The 19,199-nt window shown below is 42.0% G+C and overlaps 1 protein-coding gene across 1 annotated transcript; it reads left to right on the top strand.

Annotated features, from left to right (window-relative positions):
- Nucleotides 1–5,756: 5,756 nt before the first annotated feature.
- On the top strand, nucleotides 5,757–16,178 carry HMGA2 (high mobility group AT-hook 2). Its single transcript, XM_062017565.1, has 3 exons — nucleotides 5,757–5,867; nucleotides 8,538–8,624; nucleotides 16,101–16,178. The coding sequence occupies exons 1-3, from the start codon at nucleotides 5,757–5,759 to the stop codon at nucleotides 16,176–16,178; spliced, it is 276 nt and encodes a 91-aa protein (XP_061873549.1).
- Nucleotides 16,179–19,199: the final 3,021 nt, after the last annotated feature.

Raw genomic sequence — 19,199 nt, 5'->3', positions numbered from 1 at the left:
CCCCTTTGCCATTTCCCTCGGCAGGTATGTTGAGCTTCTGTAGATATCTACAGGCATACACAGTTGCCCATCATTCTGCATAGAGCTCTGTTCTGTATTTGCATAAAATGCAGTGCATGAATTGAAACCTACTTGTCATTAATCAAGGGCTTCAGCAAGCTAGAGTTTTTCATTGAGGTTTTTGCTGAGCCTATACTTCAACATGTTCATACTTGCAAACTGCACTTAAAATGGCTGCTGGCATTTGTCTGATAAATAGCTGTTCAAAAATATAACAGATGCAGAAACAACACTTCCTTGCTTTAGCTGGTGTTGGATGTGGATGCAGAAGAAGGATAGAGAGGGAATTTTTAGAAGATCTTACTCTGCTGGGGATGAAACACCCATTTTACCAGCCCGTTTCATAACTGCTTCCTAAAGGCCATCGAAACAAGTGGGATTGATTCTGACAACTGTGCTCATTGGAAAAAGAACTTTATCAGAAATCAGCTTGTGTCTTCATGGCTCTGCTCTGCATAAATAAGGCACTAAAAAAACAAACTGATGTTGAACAAAAGTCTCCAGCCATAAACTAGAGAACACTAGGAAATGAAAAACAAATTGCAAAGTTTCCATGAGTGATAAGGCAACTTTTGTTTTGATTTAATGAATGTATGAATCACTGAAAAGGTACTAACAGACAATTGGCTTGTTCATACATCTTCAAGCTAGTGAGAGCTACTGAGCTGAGGCAGTCCTATGGAGGTGATGGGAACACCAGTTTGTTGATAAATAAGTCTACTGAGTATGTCATACACAAATATAAAAAGTACCTTCTGGACTGAAGGGACTGCATGAAAAACCTCATTGTGAAGGGTGGCAGCCTAGATGCATAGCTGCTCAGGTGCAGCAGAAGCATGTTTCAGACTATAAGGCGGCTGTGTTGCATTTTTAGGCTGTTTTTTAGGTTGGAGCATTGCTACCAAAATAATCTCACATGAGCTGATTCCACTGCAGCTGCACCAGGGTTACAACAATGGGAGCCTTAGTATAGACAGCTTTTCGGCTCCAGCAGCCGATTTCAGCAGTGTATCAGTTAACCTTGCTCTGAGGAGGGTTAATTGACACAGTGCTGCAAATGGCTGATGAGATGAAAACTCATATATTATGACTCCAAATATCCCTAACAATTGTGCAGCTGCATTCATATTAGCAATGGTGGGAATTTGGAGGAGGGAAGAAAATTCCCCAGTGCAGAGAGGGCCTGAGAGTGAGCCTTAATGTTCTTCTCTGGGCCTTGTTTGTCAGTTGCAGTCATGCTTCCCTAAAGCATTCTCCCAGCCATCTGCAGATCACTGATTATGAAGCAGCAGCCGCTGTTGGTTCCACCAGTTGGATGAAAAGAATTGAGTGGAAGAGTGGCAATTCACCCTGGCCCATCTGATAGGAGCACTCAAGGTTGCTGTGCCTGCTCTTCTCTTCTCTCTTGTATCCCAGGAGACCAGAGGGAGCCCATTCAAAAAGTAGCAGGCAGAGCAGACATTAACTTTTCATGCAAATATAGACCATATTTGCAAAATGTACTTCTCCTGGGAGGACTGGTTTTCTAGAAACAGAGCATCAGGATTCACAGCTAGGTGAGTACCCATTGTAGCCTTTGCCTATGTAAATATCTTTGGCTGCTCTGGTTGGCCACAAAAATTAAATACCCAATGACCCTTATAGCCAAGGTAGCCTCTAGCACTGGCAGGCCAAAGCTGTCCCTCTAAGGAGCTCTGTGAGGCACTGCAGATCTGTGAGCTCCCTGAGGAACTGATGAAAGAACCAGAAAATATCTTCTGAATTTTCCCATCTGCTCTCCCATCCCTGGACAGTGACCTCTTTCAAAGTCAACATCCCCAAACTGAGGCTTTAAACTTGCCTTTTTGCTATGCCTTTTCAGCAGCTTGCATTCCATGAGAACTGGGGTGGGCAAAACATGCCCCACCTTTGAGCAGAAGGAAGGGATGCCCTCCCTTGCACTCTCACAGACGTGGTGAGCAGGCCCCGTAAGGTTGGTGACACACTTTCTATCACACACACTGCATTGCAGACCTTCAGGGAAACATAGCAGCTTGGAAAAAAAAAGACCCATCCTCCCCACCACCAGCTGAGACTATCTGAGCTCCTAGACTTCCACAGGTGGGAGTTAGTTACAGTTATGTACGGGTTATGGTAGTGGTTTACAGGCTGTGGTTCTTCTGCATCCACAGGCTTTTGAGAAAGGAGGCAGATGAAGAAGTGAGCAAGGAAAAGGGGTTCTTTGTTGCTGTTTGTTATTGCTAAGGCCTACTTAACCTGTAATTTTCCACTTTGCTGCTACCTGGAGTTCCATGTTGTGATGCAAAATACTTTTGCTGCTGTTTGACTGCACAATTTAAAAGATCCCCTATGGGAACAGAGGTTAATTAACCCTCTGCAAACCATCACACTGACTACAGAGCAACAAACAAACTTTGTAAGTGTTCTGGGTTAGGGAGCAAAATCTCCACCTTGTTTTTCATTCACCGCTTCTTACATCTTGTAGGAAGTTTGGCTATCCCTGAGTTTGTGGGCTCATGGAGAGTGAAGACCAGGCCTTATTTCAGGTTTATAAATTTTCTACTGTATTATGAATGCTCCCAGAAAAAAGAAAAAGAAGCATCAACAATTAATACTTCTGCTTAAATCTCACACCAAAGCTGCTGGAAAGTAGATAATCTCTAACTCAGCAGCTTTGAAGTATTCTCTTCAATGAATTATACAGTTATGTTCTTTGGTGTTTGCACTGGATGCAGCAATAATCCATACTGCCAGACGATGGATTGGAAGAGTGGAAGGATCAGTTGCTACCTCTCTTTTGGGAAGGAATATGGAACAAAACCAAGAGCTGTTTCTGGCTTCTCAGCTTCCACCAGCCACTTGAGGAAGTTGGGCTTTCTGGGTTCTGGATGTTGGACATGTGTTAGGGTACTCTGGGTAAAAATGATGCAAGAACAGCTTTTTGGATTAGTCTAGACAGGTTGTATCCCCAGATATTATATATTCCCCAGAAGGGATATCATACTGGTTCATAATGTTAGAACTTCTGATTAAGGAGGGAATAAAGACAGTTTCAAATGGAAGAAAAGACCTATAGTTGTTTAGCTCTCTGACACCAGTCCCTGTGATGATTGCGAATCTGGAGGCAGACATCCCTAGAAAGACCCGTTCTGCTGGGCACAGTACAAGTGCCAAGACTTCCCTTATCCAGAACAGCTTTCAAGCAGTAAGTTTAGCAACATTGCTCCCATGTGAAGATTACTTGCTTAGAGCTGTATATAAAAAAATCCTTGGATGCTGGTATTGTTACCAGAGCTACTCAAGGGAGGACGGAACTATTAATAGCCAAACAGGATGGATCTGTGGAGATGGCAGTTTTGGAGCTACAGGCTTTTAGGAATTGCATGTACCAGCTTCTTCCAGGGAAATGGATACATGAATACGCTTCAAGAAATTAAGGGATGTTATAAAAGTTATTTGCTGCTATGCTTTAAATTATAGACTTTACAGTCTCTGCTTGACATTCTAATCGCAATATGGCAGCTTAATCTATTGATGTACCAAATGGACACACGGCCCAATGGATTTCTTCATGTTGTGATGGGAACTGAGAATTATAGGAAGCATAGTTGGGACTATAAGCTTTTTCTGGTAACTATGGAATTTAACAGGTGGATTGTGTCCATCTTCCATAGCTGGTGGGTTTTGGGGATGGAAGGGAAGGAGGCTTTGTGAGGCTTGTGATTGGATTAAAGAACACTTTGGGAATATTTTCAGCCTTAAGAAGTGTTCTAGGATTACTTTTTCTTTAGCCCATCTGTCTGTGGTGTACTTTTCCTGTTCTACAGAAAATGTCAGCTGCTTCCTCAGCACACTCTTTGCTCGTCAACGCATTTATTTGATTGGGGTAACTTTCTCCCTGATTATGCTTCTTTATCCATAATAAAGAATTTATAAGGTCTCAAGACAGCTGGATGTATCTAGACATCTAGTGCAAGAAGCGTCGTAGTGACATCTTAGCCCTTCTTCAGCATCATATATGAGAATGTAGCTTTTCCTTTCCTTCTGTTGCACTCATTCACCTTGAAGTAGGTGAGGAATGATGTGAGGAGACATTTGTAGGGGTGGCTCTCTTTCAGCCACAGTCCAAGACCTTGTGGGAGGTGTAGGACCAGGGACACTGCTGCAGTCGCTCATGGAGCCACTGCGAGGCTGAGCATAAGCATCATAGTCCTCTCTGGCCTTTGTGGCTACCACCTCCTTGTGCCACAGAGAAAAGGCGCCGAGACAGGGCTTGCTCGGGAGAGGCCCAGTCGCCGAGGGCGGGAGAAGGCTCGGAGGGCCGCCCCGCTGCAGGAGCCAGCGGAGAGCCGCAGCCCGGCCGTCCTGGCGGGCGCAGCGCCGGGGCACGGTTCCTCTGCAGAGGCCGCCGCCGTCCCGGCGTGCGATACCGCCCTGGGACGCCCTTTCCGCCGCCGCGATGGCAAGAGTCTCCCCGCCGGCCGGAGCGCGGGCGGCCCGGCCCGACCCGGCCCGTCCCAGCCGAGCCTAGGGGCGGCCCCGTCTCGGCCGCCTTTGTTCCGCTCCGCGGCCGGCGCCCACGTGCAGCGGCGGCGGAGCGACTCCGCGCCCGCGCGTCCCGCCGCAGGCCGCCGGGAGAGGTGTGTGCGGTGCCGGGGCCGCCCCCCCGGCGCGGCGCGGCGCTGCGCGGAGGCGGCCTGGCTCTTTAAACCTGCCGCGGCGGCGGGGCCGGCCCGGTGCGGGACACGTGAGGCGGCGGCGTGCTCCGCCGCTGCCCGGCTGCCGTGCTGCTCATGTTGTATCTGGCCGGCCGCCAGCCTCCCATCGCCGGGTTTTTCGGTTTTGCGCTCAGCCTCCTCCTCTTTTTTCCTTTTTTTTCCCCCCTTTTTCCTTGCGCAGCCCCCTCCTGATTTTTCCACCCACGGTAAAGGTGGCTTTTCTTTCCCTTTTTGTTTTGGGTTTGTGTTTTTTTTTCCCCCTCCCTTTTAAAGCCCTCATCCTAGTTTAGTCTGTGGGCAGGACTCGCATAATATTTCCAGTCCCAGCAGCTCGCATCACAGACACAAACCCAGGACCGCCCCCCCCCCTTTTTTTTTCTCTCCAATCTCCCAAATCGTTTTATTATCATTATTTTTTAAATGATCGCTCTTTTTGCCCGCTGCTCCCGCTGCTGCCGAAATCCCCGTCTTCCCAGGGTGCATGCCTCTGGCAAGACTGTGCACTGTTCTCAGTCCATTTTCAGTGTGTCTTATCTTAATTTGTCCTGATCCGATCTAAGTGCGATAGCCACCACTTGCTTTCAATTTGTAGGATTTTTTTTCCCCCCTTCTTGGTTTGCTCCGACTACCCTCGGAGTATTCCCTCCTCTCCTTGCATTTCCAGGGTTGCAATTTACTCTGCCTTTTCTTCCTTTTTTTTTTTTTTTAACCTCCCCTCTTTTGAATTGCTTCATGTTACTAACCATTCCTAAATTGTAAGAGAGATTCATTCCCCCTCCTCTTCCACCACCACCAGCACCACTACCACCATCACCTCCTCCTCCTCCTCCTCCCCTTCTCTTCTCCTTTTTGGCAGCACCAGGACGTCCGGTGTGGTGGTGGCAGCGAGCAGCAAAAGCAGCAAGAGCTCGTTTTGATTCCCCCCCCTTCCAAGGTGCTTTGGAGAGACTGGTTTCAGGCTGAGCAGCAGAAGTCACGATGAGTGCACAAGGTGAGGGACCCGGTCAGCCTTCCACTGCTGCCCAGGAGCAACCTGCAACCGCAGAGCCTCAGAAGAGAGGACGAGGCAGACCCAGGAAGCAACCGCAAGTCAGTATCGTATAGATACGTAGAGCCGCATAGTATTATAGGCATGTACGTGTACGTATTATGGTGCAAGTGAAGGAGTCCTGGAGCCGGGGAGGGGGGCTTTGTTGTGTGGTGTTGCCCGGCGAGGTGGTGCAGAAGCGCAGCGAGGAGCTTCGTCGGGCTCCCCGGCGGGGAGAGCCCGGAGCACGGCAGCGGCGGCAGCTGCCCGAGCCGCCTCGGGACTTTCGCTATTGTGCAGGGAGCGAGCCGGGGCTTTTCAATGTAAATGGGCAACATGGAGCAGCGCGGCTCCGACCAACCAGCGCTCGCTGGGTCATTTCGAGCTGATTTTGAAATTGCGAAAGCGAGGAGCGGGGAACGGGGCTCTCCTGTCTCCCTCCTCTCGCAGCCCTTGAAATGTCTCAATCTGTGTGTGTATGCCTATGTGTGCGTCGGGTCCCACCGGGGGCTGCTGCCGCCTCCGATCTTGACCAGCCCAGCCCCTGACTGCCCCTAGATCCTGGGGTTGGGGGAGAGGAGGGTGTCTAGAAAGTCGCATAGTTTTTCGCCCCTTTCCCCCCCCACCCGCCCTCCCTGGCGTCCCCCCCCCTTCCCCACCTCCCCCCTCACCCCCGTCATCGCATGCACAGAGGTGCCCCCGTTGCCGATGGAGGTGGGGGAGGTAGCCGGAGGGGGCTTGCCCTGTATTTGCAACACCTTTTGCCTTTGCTCCGGCGCTTTCCAAGGCAGGTCAAGGCGAGAGGGACTGTTCTTGGGGTTCGGCGCGGGGAGCGGCGCCGGGCTCCCTCCCACCCGCGCCCGCAGCCTCCTCCCGGGCCCCGAAAGCGACGCGCTGGGCTCCTGTTTTTGACTTTCGCAAGACCTGAATCCGCGCTAAGGTTGCTAGATCCGTGCGTTATTTCCACCCCCCCACCCCCCCCCCCCTTCCTCTCCCGAAGTGCCATTGTCGCATCGCCTGGAAATGCCGAGTTGCGCTCAGCCCTTGGAGCCCCCGCGCTCTGCGGCCCCTCCACCGGTGCCGCCGCGGGGACAGGCGCGGGGGGAGTGGGGGTGCTATGTGAATTTTTCTCGCGGAGGCAACCGATTGATCGGGCACCGCGGAGCTGCTCGCAGCCCTTTCCATGCCTCCCTGGGAAGTCATGACGGGGAAGTGGGGGCTGCCTGTGGAGCTCCTTTTAAAGCCAGTTTCCGCGAGCTTTAAAAATGTTTACTCCCATTCATTTAGCATCGGCCCGCTGCCATAAGAGCCTGCGAGGGGCTCCGAAAACACGGAGGGAGCTGAACAGTAGAGCCCTGAGCTGGGGGAAACCCGACAGCCTTGCTCCCCCACCCCCGCCTTCTCCTCTCCCACCGACGTGCTTCTGCAAATGGCACAGAAAATACTTTTTTGGAGAGCTTTAAAAGCTGAGCCCCTACTTTTCCCACTCTGCCCTTAGTGACACTGAATTTACCGGCGCGGTCCTCGGCTCAGCTGCCGTCCCGCTGAGCCTTCCGGGCTGCCCGCGGCCAGCCCCGGCTGCGGCATCAGCCCATCAGCCCGGAGGGCTTGCGCCGGGGCTTGCTTCTTTCTTTCTTTTTTTTTTCTTTCTTTTTTTTTTTTTTTTTCCCACCCCCCTCTTCTCCTATAGCGTTTGAATGCATAGAAGAGAAAGAAAAGTGCGTCTCCTTAAACGTGTTCAGCCCAGATGTGCAGAGCCTGCGAGGCTCGCCACTGAGAACTGGAGCAGTTAAGGGCAGTCCCCTCGCCAGCCTCCCATTCATCTACCCGGGAATTAAAAAGCTGAAGGCTTTTAAGAACAAACAGCATTTAATTAGTTTTACCACATCCTGTAATCTGAATGAAATGTATAATATTTAAGGCTAGAGGAATTTTATAGTATTTATGATTCACTGAATAAATATTTGGAATCCAAACTCTCATTAATTCATACCCATTTTTAAGGACTGGTTATTTACTGTCAGGCAGAGGAGCTAATTAAGAAAATAGCTAAAATAATCAGTGTTCCTGTGGAGTAATTTTAGAGTTAGGGTTTTCTTTCAGATGTTTTCTTTCGTCGAGGTTTTTTGGCTTGGTAGTGCTCTACTTGAATAAAACTTTTACATTTGAATTTTAATACAAATCAATGATATTTAGAATAGGTATGAATACAATAACGACTGCAAAACAACAGAAAAAAATCCCCCTGCCAAATGTTTGCGCCCTTGAGACAGAAAATAGTCTAAGCTTACTTCACAGTTTTCTCGTAGTTAACTTTTTTTCCCCCAAAATGTTTGTGCTTGAAACTGCATATGATAATTGTATCTTGCTACAATTAAATGCAGTTTGAAATTAAAGGGGTAACTATGTTATTTTTTGAATAATCATTCATGCATGAGTGAAATCATAGCTATCTTTAAAAATGTGGTTTTTACTATAACTTGCATGCTAGAATATGCAAACTGTTCAAAGTTTTAGTTAAGCAATTACAAGGAAAGTTAAGCTTGTATTGTGCAAGATACATATTTTCTTTACTTTGAGTTTAATTTTTCATGTTGCATTTTAAATACTGTATTACTTATTTATACTGTTAATGCATATGTTTTAAGTAACTTCTCAGCTACAGTTTATCCCTCAGATCTTCTGAGTTAGTTGTAGCCTTGTGCCACAATAGCATGTTTTCCTGTATTTAGGAACCAACTGGTGAACCATCTCCTAAAAGACCAAGAGGAAGACCCAAAGGAAGCAAAAACAAGAGTCCCTCTAAAGCAGCTCAGAAGGTGAGATTATTAAAGACGGGGAGAGTTCCTAATGTTTTTTTTTTCATCAAGTGCTAGCAAAAAAATCCCGTCATTTAGCCTGTGAACTGTGGGGTTGGAACCCTTTTAATAATGGAAGCTACATAAAGCATATGTTTTGCATTTTTAAGATTAAAATTAACAAACTGCATTAAGACCCTAGGTACAGAACCTATAAGGACATCTTGATATTTGAATAGTGTACAGATTAGTGAAATAACATAATGTATTTGATGTATTTACTGAGTTCTGTATCTACTAAGGAAATCAATAATAAGGATATTATTGTCTTGATTAGAATTTTTCAAAGACTAATTTCTTGGCTACTTACAGTCATTACTACTACAGACCAAATCTGTATATTAAAGCTGTTTTGTCAGACATAGGTTAATTAGAAGTAAATCCAAATAACTGCAATATTGAAATATTGCAGAAATAACTGCATATATTGAAATTTACAGGTTTAAAATGTGATGGTAAACTGTGAGTTAGTCTACTATATCTTGTTTAGTAATCAGTTTCAAAGAGATTTTTAGTTGAAATGCTGTGAGTCTTCTGAACCACCACTTCTGCTTGGTGATGGGAGCAAACTTTTTTTGTTGGTTCTGAATGTATTTGCAGCAGCAGAAGCTCCCTGAAGTCACTGCATTTAGTGTGTGGACTTTACATCCCAAATACCATCTGAAAATGTGACATAATTTTATTTGAATTGGGGAAAGCTCAGCATTAGAAAACTCTGCTATCAAGGCCAATAATACCTTTCTGTAGAAATTATTTTGGTGAAGGCAAATAGTTGTGTATAGACTTCAAAACAAATATGGGAGTTTTGTTTATGTTGATGGTCACACAGCAGCACTAATTTACAGGTACTAAATTGGAAACAAAAGCTTACAAAAATCTGGTGGTGAACTGTAGAGCTTAAGTGTCTCAGTATCCTTTAAGTAGATCTGTTACAAAATGTGTGTGGAAGAAATTTGTGGCCTCATCTAATTCAATATGGCTATGGTACTGACCATATTGAGTTTGATAGTTTTCAGTGTTATAAATTACTATAGCAACTACTGATAAATATGAAATTATTAAGGGATGAGTATGGTTTCATGTCTGGTTTATTATGTTTTGAACATTTGTTTGAGGGATGCTTTCCAATTCTCTTTAAATTTAAAATAGTTTTTACTTTCTGAGCTGGAAAAAAGCTGTCAAGAAGTTAATGAATTAGTAAAAAATGCTTTACAGGTTAAGCATTTAAAGTGTATCAAAACCACATTGCAATCTAGTGAGCTTTAGATGTTGTGCTTTTTTTCTGTGTATAGTAAAAAATTTCCTCAGATTCACTTCAAAATAGTTTACATTTCATTCTTCAAAAGTGAGAGAGAACAGTTTTGTATTAGTTTAGCAAATCCAAATGTATTTTAAATATTACTCTTAGGAGTGTTGGCTTTCCTAGGAGAAATATTTGTTATAAGATTAAATTTGAAGTAATTCATATAAATGAGTTTTAAAGGGATGTTTCTAAAAGAAACAGTAACATTATTCCATTTATATGAGTGATTCAGAAATCAATATAAGTGAAAAAGGACTTAAAAACATTAATATATATGTAGGTATACAAAAACTGGAGTTTTCCAGATGATTCTAATACATGTGGTTGTTTTTCTGTTTGTTTTTTTTTTAATCTATGAACTGAGCAATTTCATTGTAACATTTTGATTTTCAGAATGCTTCAAGTTACTGCTCTAATTAAAGCAAACCCTTTTGGGTTTGATAATGTAACTAATTGACCAAAGGCCACGTGTCTTTTTTATCATTTAAAAAAAACCCTCTTAGAAGGGTATGTAATTAGAAGTCTGGGTTTATTGATAAAGTGTATAAATGTTTGATAAATCCTCTAAAACATAAAACACTTATAAAGCCTTACTAGAGGAAAGTAACTGAGATCACATTTCAAATAAATATTTTAGCTCTTTTTCCAAATTGATAATTAACCCTCTCTAAGATGGTACAGCTTCTCATCAGGAACCTCAGACTATCTTTTTATGTAATATTAATTCCTCTAGTTTTCCCAACAGTAATATGAATGGAAAGGTTTTGGCGCTGTAAGAAAGCTTCATTTGGTGGTGAGGGTGTCACCTCTTAATTGAGTGAGCTATATGTTTGATTTTGTGGTAAACATATTTACACATCCATACGCATACAGATACTTAAGGCTTTCTATAGCCTGTCTCAACTCTCAGAAAGAGAGCTGGCTAACTTAGCCTAAGCCACTCTACATGTGAGCCCAGGCACTGTGCACGCAACTGGAAATTGCTGGAATTTCTAAAGAATAGTGTGTGGCCTGTGTGTGTCAAAGGGAGCTCATTGAAATGTATTAGAGTGTTCACAACATGTAAGATAAACGTCGGCAAGGAGAACCCACCGAGCAGCCATGAGAAGGCACTCATGATTAATTGATTGGGTGTTCTCTTGCAAACCATTACACATCACAATTAAAAATGTATTGCACAAACTGGCAGTGAGTTAAAAATACTCCAGAACTGGGACTTTGTTTTGTTGTACTTCAAAGAGGAAGTATCCTTAAATCACATGAGGCACAATTTACCCTGGAATCATGGTTGTGTTATATATTTAAAATTTCTTGGTTCATGAGAATTCTTTTTTTTTTTTTTTAAGCTTTCAGAGCTTGTGTTTGGTCTTAGTAAACTGGCCTTGGGGCATCTGAAAACAAACTCTGCTTGTTAGGAAATTAGCAATGTGAAACTTGACAATGCATACAGAAGGTTTCAAGACCAATTGGACAACAAATAATGTGGCAATTACTCTAATTTTAAGTAATACACATTATTTACAAAGCCTTACATATCACACATGCCTAACTTGTTATAAAGCGGACACTAAAAGTAAACTGCGTTTTATAGAAAACCAAACCATTTCTCAGTTGCTTAATTTTCATTAACAGAAGGAACACACCATGTTAAGAGATGAGATAGATGGAAAAAGACTCTTAATCACCTTGTACTTGAGCCCTTACAATTAGGCTGTTACTGAAGTCTGCATCTTTAAACAAGTCATTCTGTTATTCATTTAAAATATTTGTAAAAAATTAGCAAAAAAGTGAAGATTTTTTTTCCCCCCTAAAGAACAAATAGTTTTGTGGGAAGATCCTAGTAGATATGTTTCTTTTTGATTTCCGAGGTGTTGTGTGGTTGAGTTTTATTTGTTAGACTGAGCTGTGTTCCCAGTCAATTGCACTTCCCCTAAGCATTCAAGGGCTTTTCTTTGTTCAGCTCCTTGGGGTTGGCAAAAATACTGTATAGGCATAAATACTCATCTATTTGAAAGGAAGAAACACAACTGTGAGTTTAAAAAAAGAAGGAATAGTAACTACTATGTGTTTATCTCAAAAGAAAATGTCTGGGGATGTCTCAGGAATATCCAGAAGTAAATGCTCTTTAGTAAAACTCACCTTCAGTTAAAATATTTTCAGTTTTGTCAGAGTTATTGATGTAGTGAAATTCAATGAAAATACCTCCAGAGCCTGCAACACCATCATCTGAAATCCAGAACTTGTGGTACTGTGTGTGACTACACTTACTACCATGTCTCCATTACACGACCAGAGTTTGGTTTGTAGAAAGGCACGTCCCTGAGTTAAGCAGTCCAAAGGTAAAAAAAAATAACCAAACGCATGTGACCAGGACTCTGCTCTAAATTGATACATGAAAATCCATTTGGCTTCTCCATGGTTCATTCATTCTCACTGACACCAGTCATTACACGCTTAAAGGGAAAACAAGATCAGATTTATCAAGTGATCTTAGCGTGGTTATTGTAACTAAAAAATAAAGAGACCTCAAAATCAGGTGTTTTGAGCAAGATGGGAGAAGCAGGAGAAGAAGACCGACTCCTGCTTAGAATTAAAATAAGTAAAACAAGACATAGGAAATATGTCTATTTTCTATTCAGCCAATGCTTACTTTTTTGGATTTTTTTAAACAAAATAACTTTTTTTAGGAGAGGGACACACTCCTGGGCAAGGTCTTTTGACACAGTGTGACAACAGCAAAGTCTCGGTTATTTCACCTGACTTACAGCTCTGGCACATTTTTATCTAAGGTCTCCAGTAGCTCATTTTGCAAAGTGGATAGAGTTCTCCAAATTTGGATTCTGTTGCATTTGAGATCTTCCTTGACAATGGATAGATGCCTGAAGAGCACTTTATAGCTGTTCAATTATTTATACTTGTCTTGTTAATTGCTTTCAGTACATTTATGCAACAGGGAGGCAGAGGTGATGGGTAATCAAGTCCTGCAGTTACTGACAACAACTGTTCGGAAGCGGAGTTTGATGGCCCTATGATACAGGCCTTAGGTGAATTGCAGATCTGCCTGGGGACTGCAGAGATGCCTGGAAGGGCCATCTTTCTTGCCTGGGACAAAAAACCCTTAATTTCTTATATAGGTACTGAAAAGCAAGTAAATGTGTTCCTAAAATGTGACATAGCAAACGTGACCTAAGCACATTACTGGTTGTAAGCAACTTTAACAATTTTTCATGAAATATAATAAACTTATGTTTGATAACGTACCCAACCCTCCTTTAGGTTTAGTGGTTTCATGTCTTAGCTGTATAGAGCAAGATTATGCCTTGTAGTGTACATATCACCAGATGTTAAGAAAACCATGACCTAACACATCTCAGTTTGAAAAAGTGCTGTAGAGGATGAAGGCAGCAGCATCCTTCCTAACTATCTGCTGGGGTGTAGGGTGGCTGGGTACACATGCATCTTGCTGCCCAGGTGAGAATCCTTATTCTCTGGATGGCTTGGGGTTCTCTCTGGATTTGTTCTTAGCTTTGGAGGCAACACTTCAATTAAAGCAAAGAGCCAAGAGACGCATGTTTCTGATTATGCAAATATATGTTTTAGGGAAAAGGCAATGCTTTGGCACTTACATGTTCCTTTTCTTATTAATTACATAAAAATTATATGGAGAGACATTGAATTATTTGTCTGATATGCAATAAAACCTTTCTTCAAGTACTTATATTAAAAGACGGTCTTTCAAAATGCAAACTAAAAGAAATGGAGAGGGAAAGAGGTGGAATATTTTCCTAACCTTTGTGTCTTTATCATCACCATTGGACTGCCGCTACTTACTGTAGTTGTTCCAGACATGTTTTGTCTTTCTTTTCCCATGGAACATAGATTAAAAACCTCCACTTTGGAGATTGTGGTAGTTAACTTTGTGTAGTTTAGTCTGTGGAAACCTTCCTATTTACTTACAGAATTGCTTTGTACTAAAACATCATCTCTGGCATGCCCTGCTGTTTGTTTAGTTCACCTTTGGGAAAGATTTGGTTTTGATAAGAACTATGGAAATGTTTTTCTTCTAACATGAGGTGGAAATCATATACAGCAGGAATATAGTGCCTTTCACTCTGAAAGATCTCCAAGCCACTTGACAAATCAATACCTTAACTAGCCAGCAGGAACACTAGCCACTTCTGACATGGCCCTTCCTCCCGGGTAAAGTGCAGCACTGTTCATGGCAAGCAGCCATGCTGCATGACAGTTTATGGCAGGAAAAAGATTAGTTATTCAAAGAAATCTCTTCTGTCGTCTTTGACATCAAACTAGTTTATATGCTGTAGTTAAAATTTGTGTCACGTTTGTCGGAACTTTAATTGTGAGACCAAAGTAATTTTCATTTCCACAAAGGTGGTTTTTTTTTTTTCATAGAGTTTCAGAAAAGGATCTTTCCTTCAGATGTGATAAAATATGGAAGAAAATAAATGGCATTTGTGCTTTGATAAGATGTCAGGTGTTGATTTGTTAAGAACAATTTTAACCAATATTTTAAGATTTATGCCCAGTGTTTCATGGAATAAACATACATGCAGGGGGCTGCAGCTTGTTAAAACTAAACCACATCCTTTTTTTTGCATCCTTCGGGTTAAAAGGTATAAAGAAATGAACACGTTAAAAGGGAACAAAATTCTGAAATATACATCTACAGTGTACAGTAATTGCACTTCAAGAAGTATTCTCATAAGAGGGTTTCGCCTTACTGTAACACTGGCGTATAAACAATTAAACAGCAAGTTTACTCTTTTAACAAGTCTGAGTGATAATTTTTTTCCTTTATGAGTGCAAATTTTGTTTTTCACAGCGTTCTTTGTGGTGTGATACTTATTTCAATGTAATTGCATTTAATGCACAGGGCACTTTATTAGTAGAGATTCCTCCACTATTTCCTCAGCTCAAGTTCTCTTTTAGAGGGATACGATTTACACAGCATTAGATTACAGTATATGTTACAGAGATTGACCAGCAAGTGATTTATTTAATGACACAGTTGATTTCTAAGGGCAAATCAAATATATATACAGTTAACTGGAAAAAGAGCAGTTCATGGAAACACAGAAGCACATTTACAGAATGTGTACTGAAAGTCTTAATTTTTGGGGACTTTGTATGTGGCAAGTTGTGCCCTCACTAAAGCTGGTGACAAAATCCTTATCACTCTCAGTAGGACAGGATTATTTACCTGATGAGGTATATGGATGGACAGAGCCTATTTGGAGAGAATAACCTGCAATTTTCATTGTAAAGCCTGTAAGTATTTTAGTGTACTGCATAATTAGTAGTATTCACTACAGCATGCAGTGAATGAATGGAAGAGTTTGTAAAAGAACTCATATTTTCATTCATGTTGAGCTCCAGGACCAACTGCTGTGCTTATATAAATACAGCTATCACTTCTAGGGCTCCTTCAATGCTCTTTCCTTACACCTGAATATGTAAGGTGTGTTTGAGATGAGTGAAAAGTTTACTTACATGCTCAGGATGTGCTTTTACTTGAAAGATTTCTTGTGAAGTAGAGAATTTATTTCCAAATGTGAACACACGGACACACATGCGTTCATGGTGATAGCCCAAATCTATTTCATGCGTGAACATCATGAGACTGAAAGGAATTGTGGCTGCTATGAGCTGCTTTGTCCAGATTTGAAACAGGCTGTGTTTTTATTTTGATGTCTTCAGGTAATTTCTGATAGCCTGTGAAAGACTAGATTTTATGTTATTGGAGGTTTTTGGGTTCCCAAACTGCCCTGTGCCCCGCTCAACAGCCTGCATGCCCCGTGACTGTCTGTGTCTGGGGCAGCCTAGGCTGTCCTGTGGGCACTGAGCTGCTGGGTATGTGTGGGCATGCTCCTCTGTGCCCCTAGACATGGCATGGGTCAGGGCTGGCAGACGAGGCATCTGTTGGCCATGCTGGCAAAGAAATATCAGAAAAACCAACATAATCGCATTCCACCAGAAAACCCATGAAGCGGGAGGGGGACTTAGTGCCACCCAAGAGATATAATTATGGATAATGTTACAGGAAAGGAGTTCCTAGTTACTGAGTCTGTTAATGCTGAAGTATAAAATATGTTGTGTTTCTTTTCCCTTTACAGAAAGCAGAAGCCACTGGTGAAAAGCGACCCAGAGGCCGGCCCAGAAAATGGGTAGGTATTTCACTTCCAATCATTTGATTTATTTGCTGTGTTGTAAAGCACATTATAAAGTCCATTCTTGTAGAGAACAATTATTTCTGCTTCATTTGTAAAAAAAGAGCATCCATCTTCTGTGTGTGTTTGTTCTGGTGGATTGACTAAAGGGTTAAGATAGCAGAGAAGTTAACTACAGCTTCCTACCTTTAGACTGTAGTAGTTTGCTCAAGACACTTTACTATTAAATATTTGCTGGGAGTGAATATTTATGTGTCTCTTATCAGCATGAAAAGAGGCACAACTCTTCCTTCAAAAGAGAGTAACAATGAGATAACTTGTTCAGTAATTGAGTAACAAAGGTTAAAGGGGCAGTATCAGGCATCAGAAGATGATTAAGAGAGGTGATAACATTCAGGTGTAGTGTGCACCAGATAAATTTTAAAACCAATAGTCTTTGTCCTATATTGCCTGAAAACACAGCATATTTTCCTTAAATCCAGTTAGAGCAAAAATGAACAGCAGGATACTTGCACTTAGAATTTAGTTTTTGCATTCTGGGCCTCATATAATTGTAGTGACTGGTAATACGTTTCATCAAAAGTTTTCTCTTTCCCTGACTGTTTAGTGTTTAGATGTGGCTGTGCAACACGTATGCTTTGATTCTTTGGCCATGGAAAGATTTCAGTCTCAGATACTTGGAATTCTGTATTCTTACTGAAGTTTACAGCTAACATGCAGCTCACTGCCTTGTGCACCTCTCTTCTGCAAGTCTTCACTTATGCGTAGGCTTTCCAAAGAAAAGCGATGGGGATGTCACTTAGAAAATGTGATCAAGTGTTAGAAGATGCGAAAGTATGACCGTGTGCTCCATCACAAGTTAACATTTCTGATTTCCCTTTTCCAATTCCCTTTCCCTTTGTCTGGTCAACGTTGTTCTTTAAACTTCTTTTTCAAATCCATCCCTACTCGTCTCAGTTTTGCTCCCTTATTTTACTCTGCCTTCTCTTTCCTCATTTCCTTATTTGGTTCAATTCTTTTGCATAGATGTTAACACAGCTTTGAAGTATATACTTGCAAAAGCTCAAATGGCACCAGAAGGTACTTAAAACTTCAGCTGAGGTTCTCCAGAGTATCAGCAGCTAAACATGGGAGAGATGACTTTCACAGTCACTTTAAGAACTAGTTCTGTAGCATTGTCCAGTGATAAAGTACCCCAGGATATTTCTTTGGAGAAAACAGACATGCTAGATGTATGTAACACCCACACAATAGATATATTCTTTGTGACTGTAGTTTTTAAGTCAGGCAGATTTCATGTACATGAAGAGGCTCATTTGTATTAGGAAAAAGGGGGTGTATTCAAACGTACCTGTGCTGGTGATCTACTCAAAGATGCTAAGTGCAGTAAAACATGGACCAATTACTGTCTGCTTCCTCCTATCCAGCTTGGACTTTGCGCTTGTGGATGCTGAGTGTTGCTTGCCTGATCCTCACCTTGGGTGCAATCCCAGGGGAAGCAGCAAAAATAGCAAGTTTATGAGAGTAATTTATAACTGATAGGTCATCCCCACTGCATTAGAAATGTGTGGCAGTTGAATAGGAATGGTTAAGAGCTCTTTGAAAAGGGGAAATGGAGCAGTTTGAAAAATCAACAAGGTTTTGTCTCCGAAACACGTAATAGTCAGAAACTAAGGTGAGTTTTCAGTGAAAAGGATTAAATATAACATTCATGGCATCTTTTAGGCTAGAATGTTTCTCTTTTATTTTGGTGTCTTTATAGGGAAGAAAGGACAGTATTAGCAGAGCGTTAGATTTAGTACAAACTGTTTGTTGGGGGAATAATCTGAGTTGTAGAAATGGGAACTTTGGTTATCTAGCAGACTTATGCATGACTTTGTAGTGGGACTGAGATGGAGAGTTATGTTGTATTTTGCTCCAGAAAGAAATGTGGTTAAATTATTATAAGCCATTACAGTGCCAACTACAAGCAAAGCTATGGTTGAAATCAAGGGAGGATTCTGCCTAAAAGCAGATGGCTTTTGACATCCATGTGTACTCAGAAGGTGTCCCAAACTTCAGTTAAGAGCTCTGTGATTATTTTGTTCTTTAATCCAATTTATTTATATGTCAGATCTTAATGATGACAATTCTGTATCTGAAAGTAAGGAATGTGTAGGTTTTTTGGTTTTTTTCTTGGAGAGGGCAGAATTCTATATGGCAGGTATTTTCCAAAGTTTGTAACTCTTTTTTTGCAAGTGTAGAGTTTCTGTGTCATATGTTGTTCATCAAATTGTAAAGTATTATTTCTGCTGTTTCCTTCAATATGCACATGCAGAGACATATGAGCTAACAGACCACTGCAGAATTCCGGTAGCTGGTCTTTCTGCCGGTTCAAATTAAGTATTTAATGTTTGTGACTCCCAATGTATTTATTTATATATTATTTTTTAGAAGAAAAGTAAATCTTTTTGACTGGTATAAAACTGGAAAGGGCAGGGGAGGGAATTCAAGTGAAGAGGCCAAAAAGCTCAGTTTATTACAAGTGTGTGAGACATCCAATGATCATCTCAATGCAATAATGTGTACTTTGCAAAGTTGTCCAGGAAAAGAAGATGCTTGTCAGTGGAACAGATAGTAATGACTGACAGACTCTTCTGAAGATAAAATATTCAGCTACATCGAAAAGCTTTCTAAATGTGGAGAGCTAGTTGAATAAAAATCCTGGCGATAACAAGGTTTTAAGCAGGTGGGAAACAAACATACTTGGAATCAGAAACAGTACGTGCTGCAGCAAAACTCACCTTCCCTGTAGGTTGTTGCATGTGTGTGAAGCGTATCGAAAGCTCCAAGTCCTGTTAACTGAGAGGGAGGTAAAAATCTTGACCTTGGTACTCCTTAATTTTAGAGATTTTAATGCAGGATCACGTTCTAAATTCACTGGATGAATCTACGTTAGCATGTTAGTTCAAATTAAGAGTGTGTTTTGGAAATGTATCTCCTAATTGTCCCCACGTACTGTGTGCATTGCAGAGCAGTCCGAGTTCATGGGCTGGATTCCTCTCA

This window comes from Colius striatus, chromosome 1 (assembly GCF_028858725.1).
Source record: "Colius striatus isolate bColStr4 chromosome 1, bColStr4.1.hap1, whole genome shotgun sequence".
Taxonomy (NCBI): domain Eukaryota; kingdom Metazoa; phylum Chordata; class Aves; order Coliiformes; family Coliidae; genus Colius; species Colius striatus.
This window is presented reverse-complemented; position numbering and strand designations above follow the sequence as displayed.

Excerpts from the sequence above, each read along its gene's own strand:
- HMGA2 (XM_062017565.1), top strand. The coding sequence starts at position 5,757 with ATGAGTGCACAAGGTGAGGGACCCGGTCAGCCTTCCACTGCTGCCCAG. Across the intron at positions 5,868-8,537 it reads GACCCAGGAAGCAACCGCAA|GAACCAACTGGTGAACCATC; the intron begins GTCAGTATCGTA and ends TCCTGTATTTAG. Across the intron at positions 8,625-16,100 it reads CCTCTAAAGCAGCTCAGAAG|AAAGCAGAAGCCACTGGTGA; the intron begins GTGAGATTATTA and ends TTCCCTTTACAG.